General features: G+C 34.4%; 1 protein-coding gene across 3 annotated transcripts in view; it reads left to right on the top strand.

The window, feature by feature from the left end:
- Positions 1-15,678, top strand: part of LOC143256548 (CD151 antigen-like) — a 148,257-nt gene extending 132,579 nt beyond the window's left edge. For all 3 annotated transcript variants that reach the window (XM_076513906.1, XM_076513908.1, XM_076513907.1), the window contains exons 6-8: positions 6,549-6,758; positions 11,190-11,273; positions 15,145-15,678. In XM_076513906.1, coding sequence (XP_076370021.1) covers positions 6,549-6,758; positions 11,190-11,273; positions 15,145-15,189 — 339 coding nt within the window. In that variant the 3' untranslated portion in view covers positions 15,190-15,678. The remainder of the gene's footprint in view (positions 1-6,548; positions 6,759-11,189; positions 11,274-15,144) is intronic.
- The last annotated feature ends 776 nt before the right edge of the window (positions 15,679-16,454 follow it).

Genomic DNA, 16,454 nt, shown 5'->3' with positions numbered 1-16,454 from the left:
GCTACCAGTTATCTAAAATTCACAATAAATACATGATGTGTCCATATATTCTACTTCTAGCTAGCTACCAGTTATCTAACATTCACAATAAATACATGATGTGTCCATATATTTTACTTCTAGCTAGCTACCAGTTATCTAACATTCACAATAAATACATGATGTGTCCATATATTCTACTTCTAGCTAGCTACCAGTTATCTAACATTCACAATAAATACATGATGTGTCCATATATTCTACTTCTAGCTAGCTACCAGTTATCTAAAATTCACAATAAATACATGATGTGTCCATATATTCTACTTCTAGCTAGCTACCAGTTATCTAAAATTCACAATAAATACATGATGTGTCCATATATTCTACTTCTAGCTAGCTACCAGTTATCTAAAATTCACAATAAATACATGATGTGTCCATATATTCTACTTCTAGCTAGCTACCAGTTATCTAAAATTCACAATAAATACATGATGTGTCCATATATTCTACTTCTAGTTAGCTACCAGTTATCTAAAATTCACAATAAATACATGATGTGTCCATATATTCTACTTCTAGCTAGCTACCAGTTATCTAACATTCACAATAAATACATGATGTGTCCATATATTCTACTTCTAGCTAGCTACCAGTTATCTAACATTCACAATAAATACATGATGTGTCCATATATTTTACTTCTAGCTAGCTACCAGTTATCTAACATTCACAATAAATACATGATGTGTCCATATATTCTACTTCTAGCTAGCTACCAGTTATCTAACATTCACAATAAATACATGATGTGTCCATATATTTTACTTCTAGCTAGCTACCAGTTATCTAACATTCACAATAAATACATGATGTGTCCATATATTCTACTTCTAGCTAGCTACCAGTTATCTAACATTCACAATAAATACATGATGTGTCCATATATTCTACTTCTAGCTAGCTACCAGTTATCTAACATTCACAATAAATACATGATGTGTCCATATATTTTACTTCTAGCTAGCTACCAGTTATCTAACATTCACAATAAATACATGATGTGTCCATATATTCTACTTCTAGCTAGCTACAAGTTATCTAACATTCACAATAAATACATGATGTGTCCATATATTCTACTTCTAGTTAGCTACCAGTTTTCTAACATTCACAATAAATACACAGTTTGTCCATATATTATACTTCTAGCTAGCTACCAGTTATCTACCATTCACAATAAATACATGATGTGTCCATATATTCTACTTCCATTTAGTTATCAGTTATCTGACATTCACAATAAATGCATGGTGTGTCCATATATTCTACTTCTATCTCGTAACCAGTTATCTAACATTCATAAGAAATGCATGGTGTATCAGTATTGCAGTCCATATTGAAAAATCCAAAAGTCACTGTAATTTTGAAAAAATAGAATCAGTCAGTTTGGGAGTAGCATCACTATCCCCCAGTAGCACAGCGGCGTGTCTCCGAACTTATAAGACTGGAAACCGGGTTTCTACACCCCTAGTTGGCAGAGCACAGATGACCCACTGTGCATCTTTTATTGACCTCTTTCCCCAAATAAATCATCTTGGTCCAACTTCAGGGACGTATTTCGCGACTGAATTACCCAATAGGCGCATTGGATCAGTTGGAAAACACTTTATGAGGGAATGAGCAAGCCTTCCCTCAGAATTCCATCCAGAGATTCGAGCCGGTTCTGGAAAGATGTTTGTAGTGGACAAACTTGTTCTGAAGAGGTCTACCAGCATTATCAGAACTTTAATTAGTTATAGACATGAATACATTTCAAAATTAAGATGTATGCTGTTCTTGATGGAGAGCTCCCGTTTTCAAGGGAACTTTGAATTTGTTCAGTGTTCAATGGGCCATTGTGAAGTTACTCGTGTTGAAGGAGTCCTTGTGGTGTTTTTTCTTGTTTTCACGCTTTGCTCTTTGTTTGTTTTTATTTTGCAAAGCAAACAGTCTCTCATTCACCAATACTTTGAGCGTTATGATTTAGCCAATCGCAAACTAAGTTACAGGAAGTTGATGATTCTTGTGAATAAACATTTAGAAAACATATCAGTTCACATCTCATGGCTTTACAGCATCTTTTAGTGACAGTTCATAGGATTAGCATGATGCCTGTATGGAGTCTTCTGGCTCTAATTACATAATTGGTCTCGAGTTGTTTGATTGTTTAGAGGAAAGCTCCATTAAGTTACCTACTATGTCTTCAGCAGGGAATCAAACCCCGGATTTTCGCGGTCTAGCTCGGTAAACTTACAGCTGTCCTCCCGAGGAACTTGACCTAGAGAATTCTGAGGCATGAAATAATGGATGTCGAAGTAAATGAACAACTAGAGAGAACTGCTGTAAAACAGTAAATCATCTGTTCCAAAAGAATGTGTTACTATCATCCATGTCACACAACGTGGAGGTTGTTAGATTGTTCATTTTCACTAATTGGTTTGAGATTTACTGTACAGTAGAACTTGAATAGTAGCTACAAGAAATTATAAAGTGCTTCAGAAAACAGAAATAAACCGATTTAGTGGTAAAACACCGTTGGTTTATTGGTGTTAAACCGATTTAGTGGTAAGACACCATTGGTTTATTGGTGTTAAACCGATTTAGTGGTAAGACACCGTTGGTTTATTGGTGTTAAACCGATTTAGTGGTAAGACACCGTTGGTTTGTTGGTGTTAAACCGATTTAGTGGTAAGACACCGTTGGTTTATTGGTGTTAAACCGATTTAGTGGTAAGACACCGTTGGTTTATTGGTGTTAAACCGATTTAGTGGTAAGACACCGTTGGTTTATTGGTGTTAAACCGATTTAGTGGTAAGACACCGTTGGTTTGTTGGTGTTAAACCGATTTAGTGGTAAGACACTGTTGGTTTGTTGGCGTTAAATCCATTTAGTAGTAAGACACCGTTGGTTTATTGGTGTTAAATCGATTTAGTAGTAAGACACCGTTGGTTTATTGGTGTTAAACCGATTTAGTGGTAAGACACCGTTGGTTTATTGGTGTATACACATTGATTACTGCCACTGAAGGCGGTTGGAATCACGTAAGAAAAACAAAAGTACCACAGAACTTATCAACATCTGTACATGTTATATTTGTTAATTTCAAACAAAATTTCTTCATAAAAATTCCGGTTCGCCTTCAGAACTTAGAGACGTGTCATGTTTAAGTTCATAAAGAATTAACATCAAACTCAATGCATGTTACCTACAATTATGTTTCCCGTTCTTTTTGGTATAGCCACCTATAGTTTCTGATTTGAGTTCTATCTAACAGAGTTTAAATATCGAGTTACACCTATTGGTAGTTGCGTTATTAATAACAGCTCGCAACATATTAATTTTTCCAAGTGACTATTAACCAATGAGATCCCGACAAGATGTTAGTTCTTTCGTAATTGATTTCAGCGACACTTAATGGCAAATACAAGTTTGCGATACTTCTGAGACAAGTGGTTAGTCAAAGTATACTGATATAAGATATTCTAATCATTTTTAGTCATATTTTGCACGTATGAAGAATTATATTAATATGTGTAAAAGTATCAAATGCATCCAAATGAAAAAATGTCACCACTTTAATAAGATAATGGACATACTTTCTACTAACGGTATTTAAAACAAAATGTTTCGAAACACTTTTAGTTTACCACAGTGAAAGTGTTTCAGTTTGAAGTATTAAAAGTACATGTTCTTATCCTTTGAATTGAACTAAAGTGTGTCAACAAACCGAGGACGTACGAAAATAATAGAACGAATTAGCCTACATTACAAGTGTGAGTAAAGCTCAAACGAAAACACGGTTAACATACGTAAAGACGTTTAAATGTTGCGTTTAATGTATGCAAATATATACACTATAAGCTCATATAAATATCTGAGCATAAAAATTAATGTACTTTAAGAAACCGATTACACATGATTTATCTTCTATATTGCTGTTTCACAGTTGAAAAACCCATTCTTATCTCGGTACAATACTTTATCCTAAAAATGCTATACGAACCGTGTAATTTAAAATAATAGAAACCAATAATAGAATTATAAATATTTAAATGAATATTTTATAACACGTTACGTTGTTGTGTTGTTTTATGTTTGTTTACTTCACTACCGTCAGATAACACAATATTACACATTATCCATTCATGCAAGGAACAATCCAATAAAACTTTAAACATCTCTGAAGTCCTTTCTAAAAGGACCTCGTAATCCGAGTGTCGCGGGTTCGAATCCCCGTCACACTTAATATGTTTGTCTTTTCAGCCATGGGGACGTTATAATGTTTCAATCAATCCCACTATTCGTTGATAAAAGAGTAGCCCAATAGTTGGCGGATGGTATTGATGACTAGCTGCCTTCCCTCTAGCCTTACACTGCAAAATTAGGGACGGTTAGTGCGGATTGCCCTCGTGTAGCTATGCGCGAAATAAAAACAAACAAACAGTCCTTTCAAAATGTACGGTACACTTTACACTGAACTTTCATTCATTGAAACGAAATTCCCAGAATAAAAACCTTCACACTTTTCACAATGCTATTCTTAATAGTATACGTCTGTCACTGAACGAGTTCACTCTTTTAGCAATTGAGGTGTAATAACGTGACGGTCAATCCCATTATTCGTTGGTAAAAGAGTAGGCTAAGAGTTGGCGGTGGAGGTTATTGTTTAGCCGTATTCCCTCTAGTCCATCACTACTAAATTAGAAACAACTATCGCAGATATCCCTCGAGTAGCTTTGCGCAAAATTAACCAAACCAACCAAACTAATGATAGCAAGAAGGAAACAGTTGCGTAATTCCCAAAGGAAACCTGGAAATACTTATCTCGTTTGTGTGAAGTGGATATTGATAGCGTAGAGGTAGTATTTGTAGATGGTGATTGTAATACAAATTGTAAAGTATTCTTTCTCTCAATTTTAAATGAAGACAAATACAGAAATATCCTGATATTTTGAATGAAAAACACAATTAATTTTTTACTTTCATCTATACGATGTTGTTTATTATTAAACACAAAGTTACACAATGGGCTATTTGTGCTCTGCCCATCACGAGCATCAAAACTCAGTTTTAGCGTTGCAAGTCCGCATACACACTGCTGTGCCATTGAAGGCTCATCTATACGACTTCTGTTAGGCATAATTGGAGAAATACCTATTTGTTTGTTTTTTGTTATTAAGCTACTCCATGGGATATCTGTGCTCTGCTAACCGCGAGTATCGAAACCAGATTTTTAACGTTATAATTCCTCAGCCTCGCCGCTGAGCCAGCGTTAAACAGAATATTAATTTGAATTTTCATAAAGATAATGATTATTAATTTTAACAGTGCTTATTTAATTATAATTTTATCCACTAAAATATCTCGTGTGTAAAAAGTTGTTTTAAAACCTTCTTTACTAATACTAGCCGCGGGTTCGAATTCCCGTCGCACCAAATATATTCGTCCTTTCACCTGTGGGGGGTTATAATGTGACGGTCAATCTCATTATTCGCAGACAAAAGAGTATCCCAAGAGTTGGCGGTGGGTGGTGATGACTAGCTGCTTTCTCTCTGGTCTTACACTGCTAAATTAGGAACGGCTAGCGCAGATAGCCCTCGTGTAGCTTTGCGCGAAATTCAAAAACAAAACAAATTAACTAATACTAGCTGAGAGTACCCTTTAAGGAAGCGAAATTGGACAATGTCAAATAATGTTTCTATTCTTTCTTTTGTTATTAAGTTCCAAGGAAATCTTTAGATGCAAATTGCATATTTTGTGGAAGATAATAGTTAACTCAAATGTAAATATTTTCAGGTCTGCTCACAGAGTCAATTGATAAAAGAAAATGAGCATAAGAAACATATGAGGCATCCAAACTTTAAAACCTTATTAACAAATGTTTGCTATAACATTTACAACGACATCACTAACTATTTGAAAATAATTTGTCACATAAATGTTTATTTTTGTGATATTTTTTGTATACTGATTTTATAGACTGGAAAATTATTATAACGATTTTTTATCGTGTTAATTTATGTTTTATATAATTCTTAAACTCTTAGTATTTTCATAAGTCTGCCTATCGGTGTTGATAATATTTTTTAAAAATAATTTCAGATAAATCTATTACATATTGTACTAAAACGTTTGATAGTTAGTGTTTTCAGTGACTACAAGAGTTCCCTTTTAGGGCAGCTGTGCGTTTACATAATCACAACGCTGAAATCCGAAATTCAATTCCCCTCGGTGGACACAGTGCAAATAATCCATTGTTTAGCTTTGCACTAAGAAAATACAATCAACAATCCAAATAGACATCAATATAATCCACCCCCGGTGATTAAGCAATAAATCTGAAGGCTTATAATGCTAAAAACTGGGTTTAAATACCCATAACGGGGAGAGCACGGAGAGCCCATTGTGTATCTTTGTGCCTAACTACAAACAAATAAACAGTAATTAAAATAACCTTGTTTGTTTTTTTGTTTGTGTCTCATTCATGAGTTAAAATAAGTTTTATATTTTTTTATCAACAAAAGTTTGATTGCTGTGGTGTAAAAGAGGCGCTGGATTATAGCAAGAGCAAGTGGAAACTGGACAACCTTGGTCAAGGTGAGAATGTCAGCAAGACCTGCTGTGTCCTCAAAAATCACGACGATGTGGACGCTTTTAAAAATCCTAAGCCTCTAAACGAAACCTTGTGTCAATCCAAAGATCCAAAGCAGAACATGAATTTCCGCCACCAACAGGTAAGATTATGGGTAGCACTGTCCGAACTTCATAAGATATGATTGGAATTACGGCCGAAAATGTCGTTAATGGCGAGGGTATCCAACTGAAGAAACAATGCATTCTTATCTTTTTATGAATAATAATGTGTGAAAAGTATGGCCAACTACTTATATTTATTATCAGGTTAATGTTTTGTTTTGTTATTAGTAGGTAGCTTGCCGTGATCGGAAATTAATACCGTGTTTCTCCGATAATAAGACCTACCCATAAAATAAGACCTAGTGTGATTTTTGGGGATAGTTTTAATATAAGCCCTACCCTTAAAATAAGCCCTAGTTAAGAGTGGCAGGAAGAGGAAAGAAATAAAAAAAAATTAATTTATTAATTAGTTTAATAGTTAGTTAATTAGTTTGTTTAAGTATTAATCAGTTAGTTTAATAGTTTAATAATAGTTTATTTTAAATGGTTAGTTTAATAGTTTTACTTTGTAACTTCATTTTTTTAATATATCAAAACAAGACATCCCCCGAAAATAAGTCCTAGTGTCATATTTTGGAGTGAAAATTAATATAAGCGCTGTCTTATTCTCGGAGAAACACGGTACTAATAATTTGTAAAATAACTTTAAATATAAGTTAATAAAATGTGTTTTTTTTCAATAAATATATTATTCAAAATATAGAAGTCGAGTTCCTGAGGATATATCCCAACAAAATATAATCATTGCACTTTTTTATCATTAAATTTCATCATAGATTTTTTTATTATCCGGTAGTGTTGGCTAAGCCTAAAATTTAATCCGAGTCGTCTTAGTGATTGATACTTGAATATCTCAAAAGGCATTAAAATATTTTTTAAGAATTTATTAATCATTTATTTCTCACACGTTTAATGTATCCTGACACATATTTTGATGTTTCAATATCAAAGGATACCTCAAGAAAACTATGTATAACCTCTGAGCACAAGCAATCCCAACATATCAATTAAAACTGAAAAACCTTAAGGTATATTCTAGTGAAAATGATTAGGTACTGCAAATAAAGAAAAGACAGACTTAATTACTAGATGGCACTGCAAAATATTAATCGTTGTAAAGTTACAGATAGAGCGTATCATACAGTCAACGTTTTAGAATGTAAACAAATCAGAGAAGTGAAACCATAAATCCAGTAAGTTGAATTGAGTCATTAATTAGATACAGGTTACTATCAACAGCTTCGGTAGTTAATTACAGACTTTAATGTAATGTAATAACAAATACTGTTTAAAGGTGGAGCTGTTACAAAATATTTTAGTCATCAGATCACTTTGAATCATATCTTTATTGTTCAACATTAACAATTTTGCTCTTAACAGCAAAACATTTTGTCGAAATTACAGTATACGTTTCATTGTAGTTTAATAGAAACTCCAATCAGTTAAGTATGGTATATTTGAAAAATAGAATACTAAAAGAAATTTAATACGTACTATGGCAGAATTCCAATTGTGTAATTTTGAAAACAAAACACCTATCTGTGCTGAATTCAACTTAAACACCACCTATCGGTAAGTTTAAACTAATAACATTTAAGTTTAATGATAGTAAGTTATTTTCAACAAAAAATCTTTAGCTACACAATATCTGTTTGCAGTAACAACAGAAACAAATACTGATTTGATGATATAATACCTTTGTGGTTGTACTCTCAAACCCAGTTTCACCCTCTCTCTATTGACACAGTAATTCTACAGTAGCATGGCTCAAAAGTGTGAGCTGAAAATTTCAAAGTTAATAAATCGTTTAAATTAAGTTTATTAGTTATAAGTACTGTTTGATTCGTGTTCAGCTAACCAGCTCTTAATGCTACAAGATCTGGGCAAACCAAACTTTTATTAAATAAGTAAACGTATTTTGATAAACGTTACCTGCAAAAGTAACTTAATCATTTAAAAAATTATCTATGACTTAATAACCTGTCTTTGGTTTCAAATGTTTTGTTCTATTTATTTCATCTTTTCTCTAAACTTCTAATTCTAATGCTCACTCGACATTGATATCACTCAGGGAATTTGATGTTAACCCTAAACATTAGGAAGGATTTGTTGTATACATTAACTACTGTATTGTTACATAACAAACTATAGATAAATGAAGTAATAAGGTCATACTTAGAAAGTGACTAAACTTCTACACAAATGATTAGAATAGTCACAATAACTTTTAAAATAGGAATAATGTATGACATGAATGTAATAAATATTAAAACAACAATGAGCATTTAAAGTTCTGCCATGATTAAATATAATATCATACACTTGGTAAAGAGAAAATAAAACAGATGTTGTAGTTTTAGTTTAGGTTGTACTAGGGTTTGTTATATTCTAACATTAATATTGAAGAGCTTATCACAGGACTGGTTGTCTCCATATGTAGGGATAACCAAGGTACTCAATAGCTATAATACAAATATACATGTCAAAAATTAACAATGACAGTTTTACTTTAAAAAATGAATGGCACTCGTTTCCACTTGTTTCTTTAGCAAACAAGTCCCAGAACAAGGAAAGAAACCGTTGCTAAGATACCAGACCAGAAAGTGACCAATCCACCAATTGTTCTTCTTCTTACTTCAGTCGAGATAACTCTACAACTACTTTATCACTGACATTAGTTTAAACCTAAATCCACTTTATGTGTTTTTGGACAGTGCATAATGCCACCACTTATTTCTAATAACTAGTGCTAAGTAAAACAAACTACAACATAATTCTAGTGTAAACAATGTTATCATTACCCTTTGAAGACAGTTCTTTTACAGACATCTGGTGTTTGTTTGAAAAGCTTAACTACACGGTAAAACAGGAATTACCAGTTAATAGTAGATGAACATTAGATGGCTGTACTATATAGAATACGAAATGCTTTGTACACTATACAATCGGTGTCTTTAGGAAGTCAATTCCTATATTATGTATGGAGTGAAGAAGTAAAAAGAAAATCAATACACATAACATTAAATTTCATGACACACATTCATAGAATGCACTAACTTTTAGACCTGTCCTGGCCAGATGTTTAGGGCGCTCGACTCGTAATCTGAGGGTCGCTGATTCAAATTCCCATCACATTAAACATATTCACCGTTTCAGCCGTAGGGACGTTATAATGTAATGGTCAATCCCACTATTCGTTGGTAAAAGAGTAGTCCAAGAGTTAGCGGTGGGTGGTATTGACATACTCTGACTTTTAGTCAAAAGTAAATCGTCACAAAACAAATATATAAACAAAATCGTAAATGCAAAATGATATAGGGATGACAATGATAAAAAGAATGCAAACAAGAATATGTGGATGATACAGCTATACATAGATCACTCATACATTACTTTTCATATTAAAATTTAATGTAACACTGTAAAACGCATACTTGAATCTAATATTACTGCAGTTGGAAGTTATATATTCCAGCCTGTACGTATACAGTTTGTTTATCATAATATCATAGTAATGTCAGGATAGGCATCAGTGTAGTGTAAATAATAGCCTAAGACTTACATATCAGGAAAACCAAGTTGACTCAAACGTGTTTTGATTTTTACAAATTATTAAAGACTCTCGATACGAATTGAGCGATCTCGTAACCATTAATTAAACATTAAATGTTAACATTGAAAGTTATATAGGGATTATCTATGTAATACTGTATCATCCTTATATTATTGTTTACATTACTTTTAGCACTCCTATTCCTACAGCATTTTACATTTACAAAATGTTTTTCATTACTTCTGTTTTAATATTAGTCGTATTGGAAGTTGTATTTTAATACTGATAATATCAGAATTGTTTTTTTCTATTGTACGTACTAGGGTTATATTTTGATATCGGCCGTATTGAGGTTATGTTTCAGTATTAGTCTCAAATAGATTATGCCCTCTAGGTGCCACAACGGTATGTCTTCGCACTTAAAACGCTAGGAACCAGGTTTCGATACTCGTGGTGGGCAAAGCACAGATACCATATTGTGTTTATGAATTAATTGTATTCGGGTTAAGTTTCAATATTAGTCGTATCTTTATTTATTTTTTATTGGATACACTAGAGTTATATTTCAATATCGACTGTACTGAGATAATTTTTAATATTGTAAATCCCTATAAACAAACCTCGCTTATTTAAAAGTTTTAAAGAAACGAAATGGTTAGGCTAAGGTTATATTGGAGTGAATAATTTACAATATATTTCAAGCCTTTTTGCAAGAGAAATCAATTCTCAAAGTTTTATTTACACAACTGTCTGTGTTTCTCGCCCCCCAGTGGTACAGTGGTATGTCTGCGGACTTACACACTAAAAACCGGGTTTCGATACCCGTGGTGGGCAGAGCACAGATAGCCCATGGAGTAGCTTTGTGCTTACTTCTCAACAAACAAACTGTGTTTCTTAAATATTATTTTTGTTTCAGGGCTGTTTGAGAAAGCTAGAGGTCTTCGTCCGTGCAGAGAGTACAGTGTTGTTAGGTATTGGCTGTGGAATAGCAGGCTTAGAGGTGGGTTGCTTACTTATGTTCATTATTAATATTTTAATATATTATGATACAACAGGATGTTCTGTGAGGCTTCTGTTAACTATATATAATGTCTATAGATTTGATTTATATATTTAAGAGATTTTGTTCTCTGCCCGGAACTAAATAAACAGACACACGAAACAGATTGTTCTGTGTTACATCTTACAATACAATTCAAATTAAATGTTAGGCCTACACAGCAAATAACGATGAGGATATCTATTCTACTGAAATAAATACCCTTTCAGAGTGAAAGATTAGCCTTCCATCATAAATAAGGTATTTGTTTCTTTTACAAGAAAGGGGATTATAATCAACTGAAGGAAAAATTATCCCTACTCTAATGTGAACATTTCCGACTTGTTAATATTTAAAACACGTATACTTCATGCTGTACAAAATCTTACTCACTTCTCGAAGGATTCTACGATGCTATTAACTTATTTAAGATCACAGTTTTCCCAAGTTGAGAAGCGTAATATTTCTGAAAGAAAAAAATCAGATAAATTAAACCGTGAATGTTTTTCAGTCAGTTCACACAAAGCTTTCTTGTGTGATTTTTAATGAATGAAAAAAAAAACACATTCAAGTATTTATTAATTATTTTGAAAGTTCTGTTTGAGATCATTATATACTATTTACCATCCCGTTGTCTGTGAAGGAACACATTTCGTATAACACTTAAATTCAGTGGCTTTTTAACTGCAAAAATCGTCTTCGGATCTCTTCTCATTGGACGAATAACCCTTGCTATTGAATAGTTATGGTGATTTCAATCCACATTCCGTAGTCAAAAGTGTTTTCTGAATAATTATCTCATTTAGATAATTAGCCTTAAATAACCAAACATGTAAGTAATAGAAAAGTTAATTATACGCCTTAGCACGCGTCTGAAAATGAAATATTCCATAAGTTTAATTATGAATTTGATCAGATTTCGTCGCGTTTTTTTTCCTTAAACTTTTACTTTATTTAAAGCGAAGTAATTTTTCTCCTGCTAAGTGTGTTAAAGCGTTCGACTCGTAATCCGAGGGTCGCGGGTTCGAATCCCAGTCGCACCAAACATGCCCTTTCAGCCGTGGGGGTGTTATAATGTGACGATCAATCACACTATTCGTTGATAAAAGAGTAGCCCAAGAGTTGGCGGTGGTTGGTGATAACTAGCTGCCTTCCCTCTAGTCTTACACTGCTAAATTAGGGACGGCTAGCGCAGATAGCCCTCGAGTAGCTTTGCGCGAAATTCATGACTCGTTTTGACCTTTAGCTAATAGTTTAACACTTCGTCTTGTCGATAAGTTTATTTTTATTACAGATTATTTAGCGGAAAAAATGGGGTAACACGTTGTCGATTAAGTTGTAAGACTTTGTGGGAAAGAAATGTGACGTTTATTTCCATTGATCAAACAGTAAAATCGGTTTGATAATTTTTGTGTTACTACCACTATAAACTTATATATATATTTCGTGATACGTGATTTACAATTTGTGCTTTAGTGTTTACCAAAAACCTCTGCAAATACAAATGGGCAAAAGAGAACTATCTCATAGTTATTGTTAATGTTTTGATGTTAAAAAAAGAGCTATACAATGAGCTATCTGTGCTGTGCTGACCTCAGGGATTGAACTCAGGGTTTTTAGTGTTACTAGCCCTTACACTTATTGAGCTAGCTTGTGACCTTTTCAAAATGTTTATTTGATTATTTTGATAGACATCATGATATATGCTGCACTTCCTGGTCAACATTAAAAGTTCCCGGCATGGCCAGATGGGTTAAGGCGTTCGACTTGTAATCCGAGGGTCGCGGATTCGAATCCCCGTCGCACCAAACATGCTCGCCCTTTCAGTCGTGGGAGCGTTATAATTTGGCGGTCAATCCCACTATTCGTTGGCAAAAGAGTAGCCCAAGAGTCGGCGGTGGGTGGTGATGACTAGCTGCCTTCCCTCTAGTCTTACACTGCAAAATTAGGGAGGGATAGCGCAGATAGCCCCCCGTGTAGTTTTGCGCGAAATTCAAACACAAAACAAAAAGCTCTGATTTTAAGGTGAAAAAAACTCCCAAACCCAAAGCTTATAAGCTTCTGTCCCTCCTTCAATCGTTTTATGGATAGAGATGGCCAGGAAACTGAAATCACCGTAGTCCTATGTTTATATAATTATCAAGTTATCTGACCGACACAGTCCCAAAGTACTTCTGTACCTTTGACCTGCTTTTAGAGGATCCTTATAATGTTTGAGAAGATGTACGAGGGCTGTTCAAAAAATACGCGGACTGACGTCATAAAACAAAATGTACTTTATTTAGAAGTTACAGGTCTGGGACCCCTTCAAAGTACTCTCCTCCCCAATGCACACACTTATCCCAACGGTGTTTCCACTTGTTGAAACAGTCCTGGTACGCTTCTTTTGTAATGTCCTCCAGCGCCTTCGTCGCATTTGCCTTAATCTCGGGAATCGTCTCAAATCTTCTTCCTTTCAAGAGTCTTTTTAGTTTGGGGAACAAGAAAAAATCGCAAGGAGCAAGGTCAGGTGAGTAGGGGGGGGGGGGAAGAACAGTGATCGAGTGTTTGGCCAAAAACTCACGAGTTCTGAGGGCTGAATTTCGCAGCAACGCGGTGCATCTTCAATTTTTTCGGTCAAAATCTCGTAACAAGATCTAGCTGATATCCCACACTCTTCAGCAAGCTGCCTGACAGTCAGACGTCGATTTGCCCGCACCAGGGTGTTGATTTTGTCGACGTGTGGGTCGTCAGTTGACGTGAAAGGACGTCCAGGACGCCCATCATCTTCAATGGACTGTCGACCATCCTTAAAACGTTCATGCCACTTGAAACATGCCGTACGCTTCATAGCAACATCACCGTAAGCCGTGTTAAGCATAGCAAAAGTTTCAGTCGCAGATTTTCCAAGTTTAAGACAAAATTTCACAGCAAGTCGTTGTTCCTTCAGGTCATTCATTCTGAAATCCGCCAAACGAAAAAATCGCACTTCACTTAAAACCGCGTAGCTAATACACAAATAAAGATATCTGCAATCGGGAAATGGCGTCGTAATCAGCTGATCTGTGCAAACCTAGCGACACCAAGCGGATTCCCCTGGAACCAACTGGAGCCTCGCAATTCAAACAGTCCGCGTATTTTTTGAACAGACCTCGTATGGTCTAAAACTGACCTCTCTATCCCGCACAAAAAATTGGTACAGCAAAAACTGCAGTGTCGGACAATTATATGTAGCCGTCCCTAATTTGCCAGCGTAAGACTAGAGGGAAGGCAGCTAGTCAGTACCACCCACCGCCAACTCTTGGGCTACTCTTTTACCAACGAATAGTGGGATCGACCGACAGATTATAACGCCCCCACAGTTGAAAGGACGAGTATGTTTGGTGTGACGTGGATTCGAACCCGTGATCCTCAGATTACGAGTCGAGCGCTCTAACCACCTGACCGTGCCGGGGCTCTAAATTAAGTATAACATATTTAATCATGGTTATTTTTTCACAATGTTATGTTTGCAGTGTTTTTGAAGTGTAGTATTTAGCTTTTCTGTTTCAGTTCTATTTCTTGTTCTAGCTAAAAGCATATCATTGTAACATTGTCATGTTTTGTTATTCTGGTGCTTTAAGAAGACATTGTGACTTGAATGTGTGATACTGTCATTATGGTTTTTCGATATTAATTTCAAAAACTGGTATTAATTTCGTATGATCATGTATAGTTGTTTTCGCTTTTTTTTTTTTTTTGGGGTAGTCATGTTACTATAATACCCCCTTATATACTTGTTCTTCTTTTTACTTCTCTCTGAAACTATGAATTCTTAAAACTTTTCAAAACTATTTATCGTCTTTCTCGCTAGATATTCGGAATGATTTTTGCCATCTGTTTGTGCAAAGAAATCTGAAAACGGCTGTCGACTGAAAGTCGTACATTCGTGTACACCTGGAAAATGTGATCTGGCTGTTTTAACACGAGGAAGAACTGATGCTCAGTTGTAAACCATTCAGATCTGCACCTGGAAACAGGGAAAGCTAAGTCGTCAAGACTAAATGTCTGAGTATCTTCATGGATTCCTACTCGCCCAACTTACTTGTTAAGATAAAACAGGATTAAAAATGCCTGAGAACTTTAAAAGCTTACCAGGAATTACTTTGATCTAGAGTATCTGCGTTTGGCATCGTCTGTATGTCAAGAGATATACCACATTAGTAGTGTGAAATGTTAGTTTTCTTAAAATAGCTTGACCTTCCAAGCTAGCGGTGATTAGGTCAAAACAGTTGGACTAACTAGGATATAATTGGCGTCATGACACTGTTATTCACCATGCAGAGTTTAAAGAATGGTTTCAACCTGATACTTATTAATGTTGGCTTAAATAAACTTTTAACACTAAGCTTTTTTCATTCTGTTTTATCAAATTAGAAATATACATTCGTTATTTTTCACACATTTTTCCCTGTTTTTCTCTAAATTTCAAACTAATAAAATCGTTTGTTATTATAGAAGACAGTGCATATGTTTATTATTCAAAAGGGTTAAAATATAAAAGAACTTAAAACTAAATATGAAAAAAAAATTTCACATGAACTTCAAAATTTACAGCGTTTAATGCAGCACAAAAAAAATATCATAACTTGAATTGTAAAAAACAAATATATATGAAAAATAGTCAAATAAAAACTTTACTTATGAGGCTCGAAACATTACATTACAGTTGAGTTATTGTAAGCTCCCACTAGTTTAAACCTAAAACTGGTTTGTGTCATTGAATAATCAGTTAGAAATGGGTCGCAGTTTTAACACTTGTGTGCTGTTATAAATGCTTTCTTACGTTATTTTTTCACACTGTACAGTTCTACATATAGTGCAATTTTCACTTCGCTAGTGATTTTAACACTTGTGTAGTGTTACATCTGTTTTCTTACATTAATTTATTTTTCACGCCGTACAGTTCCACACTTGAAGAGATTTTCATTTCAATAAAATAGAAGTACCTGATAAGTCTGTGGGTATCTCTGATTTCTGCCATGGCCACATCTCATCGTTAAGATATGTCGAAAACTCGGATCTTTAAGCAAGTTCCTCTATTGAGTTTTCAAGATAAAACATAACATAGGGAATTGCATAACATGGCCCAATACATAATGTTGCTTTAATAAAACGAAAATT

Source organism: Tachypleus tridentatus, chromosome 7 (genome assembly GCF_004210375.1).
Source record: "Tachypleus tridentatus isolate NWPU-2018 chromosome 7, ASM421037v1, whole genome shotgun sequence".
In the NCBI taxonomy this organism is placed as follows: Eukaryota; Metazoa; Arthropoda; class Merostomata; order Xiphosura; family Limulidae; genus Tachypleus; species Tachypleus tridentatus.
Note: the sequence above shows the minus strand (reverse complement) of the source record. Positions and strands in the feature narration are given on the sequence as shown.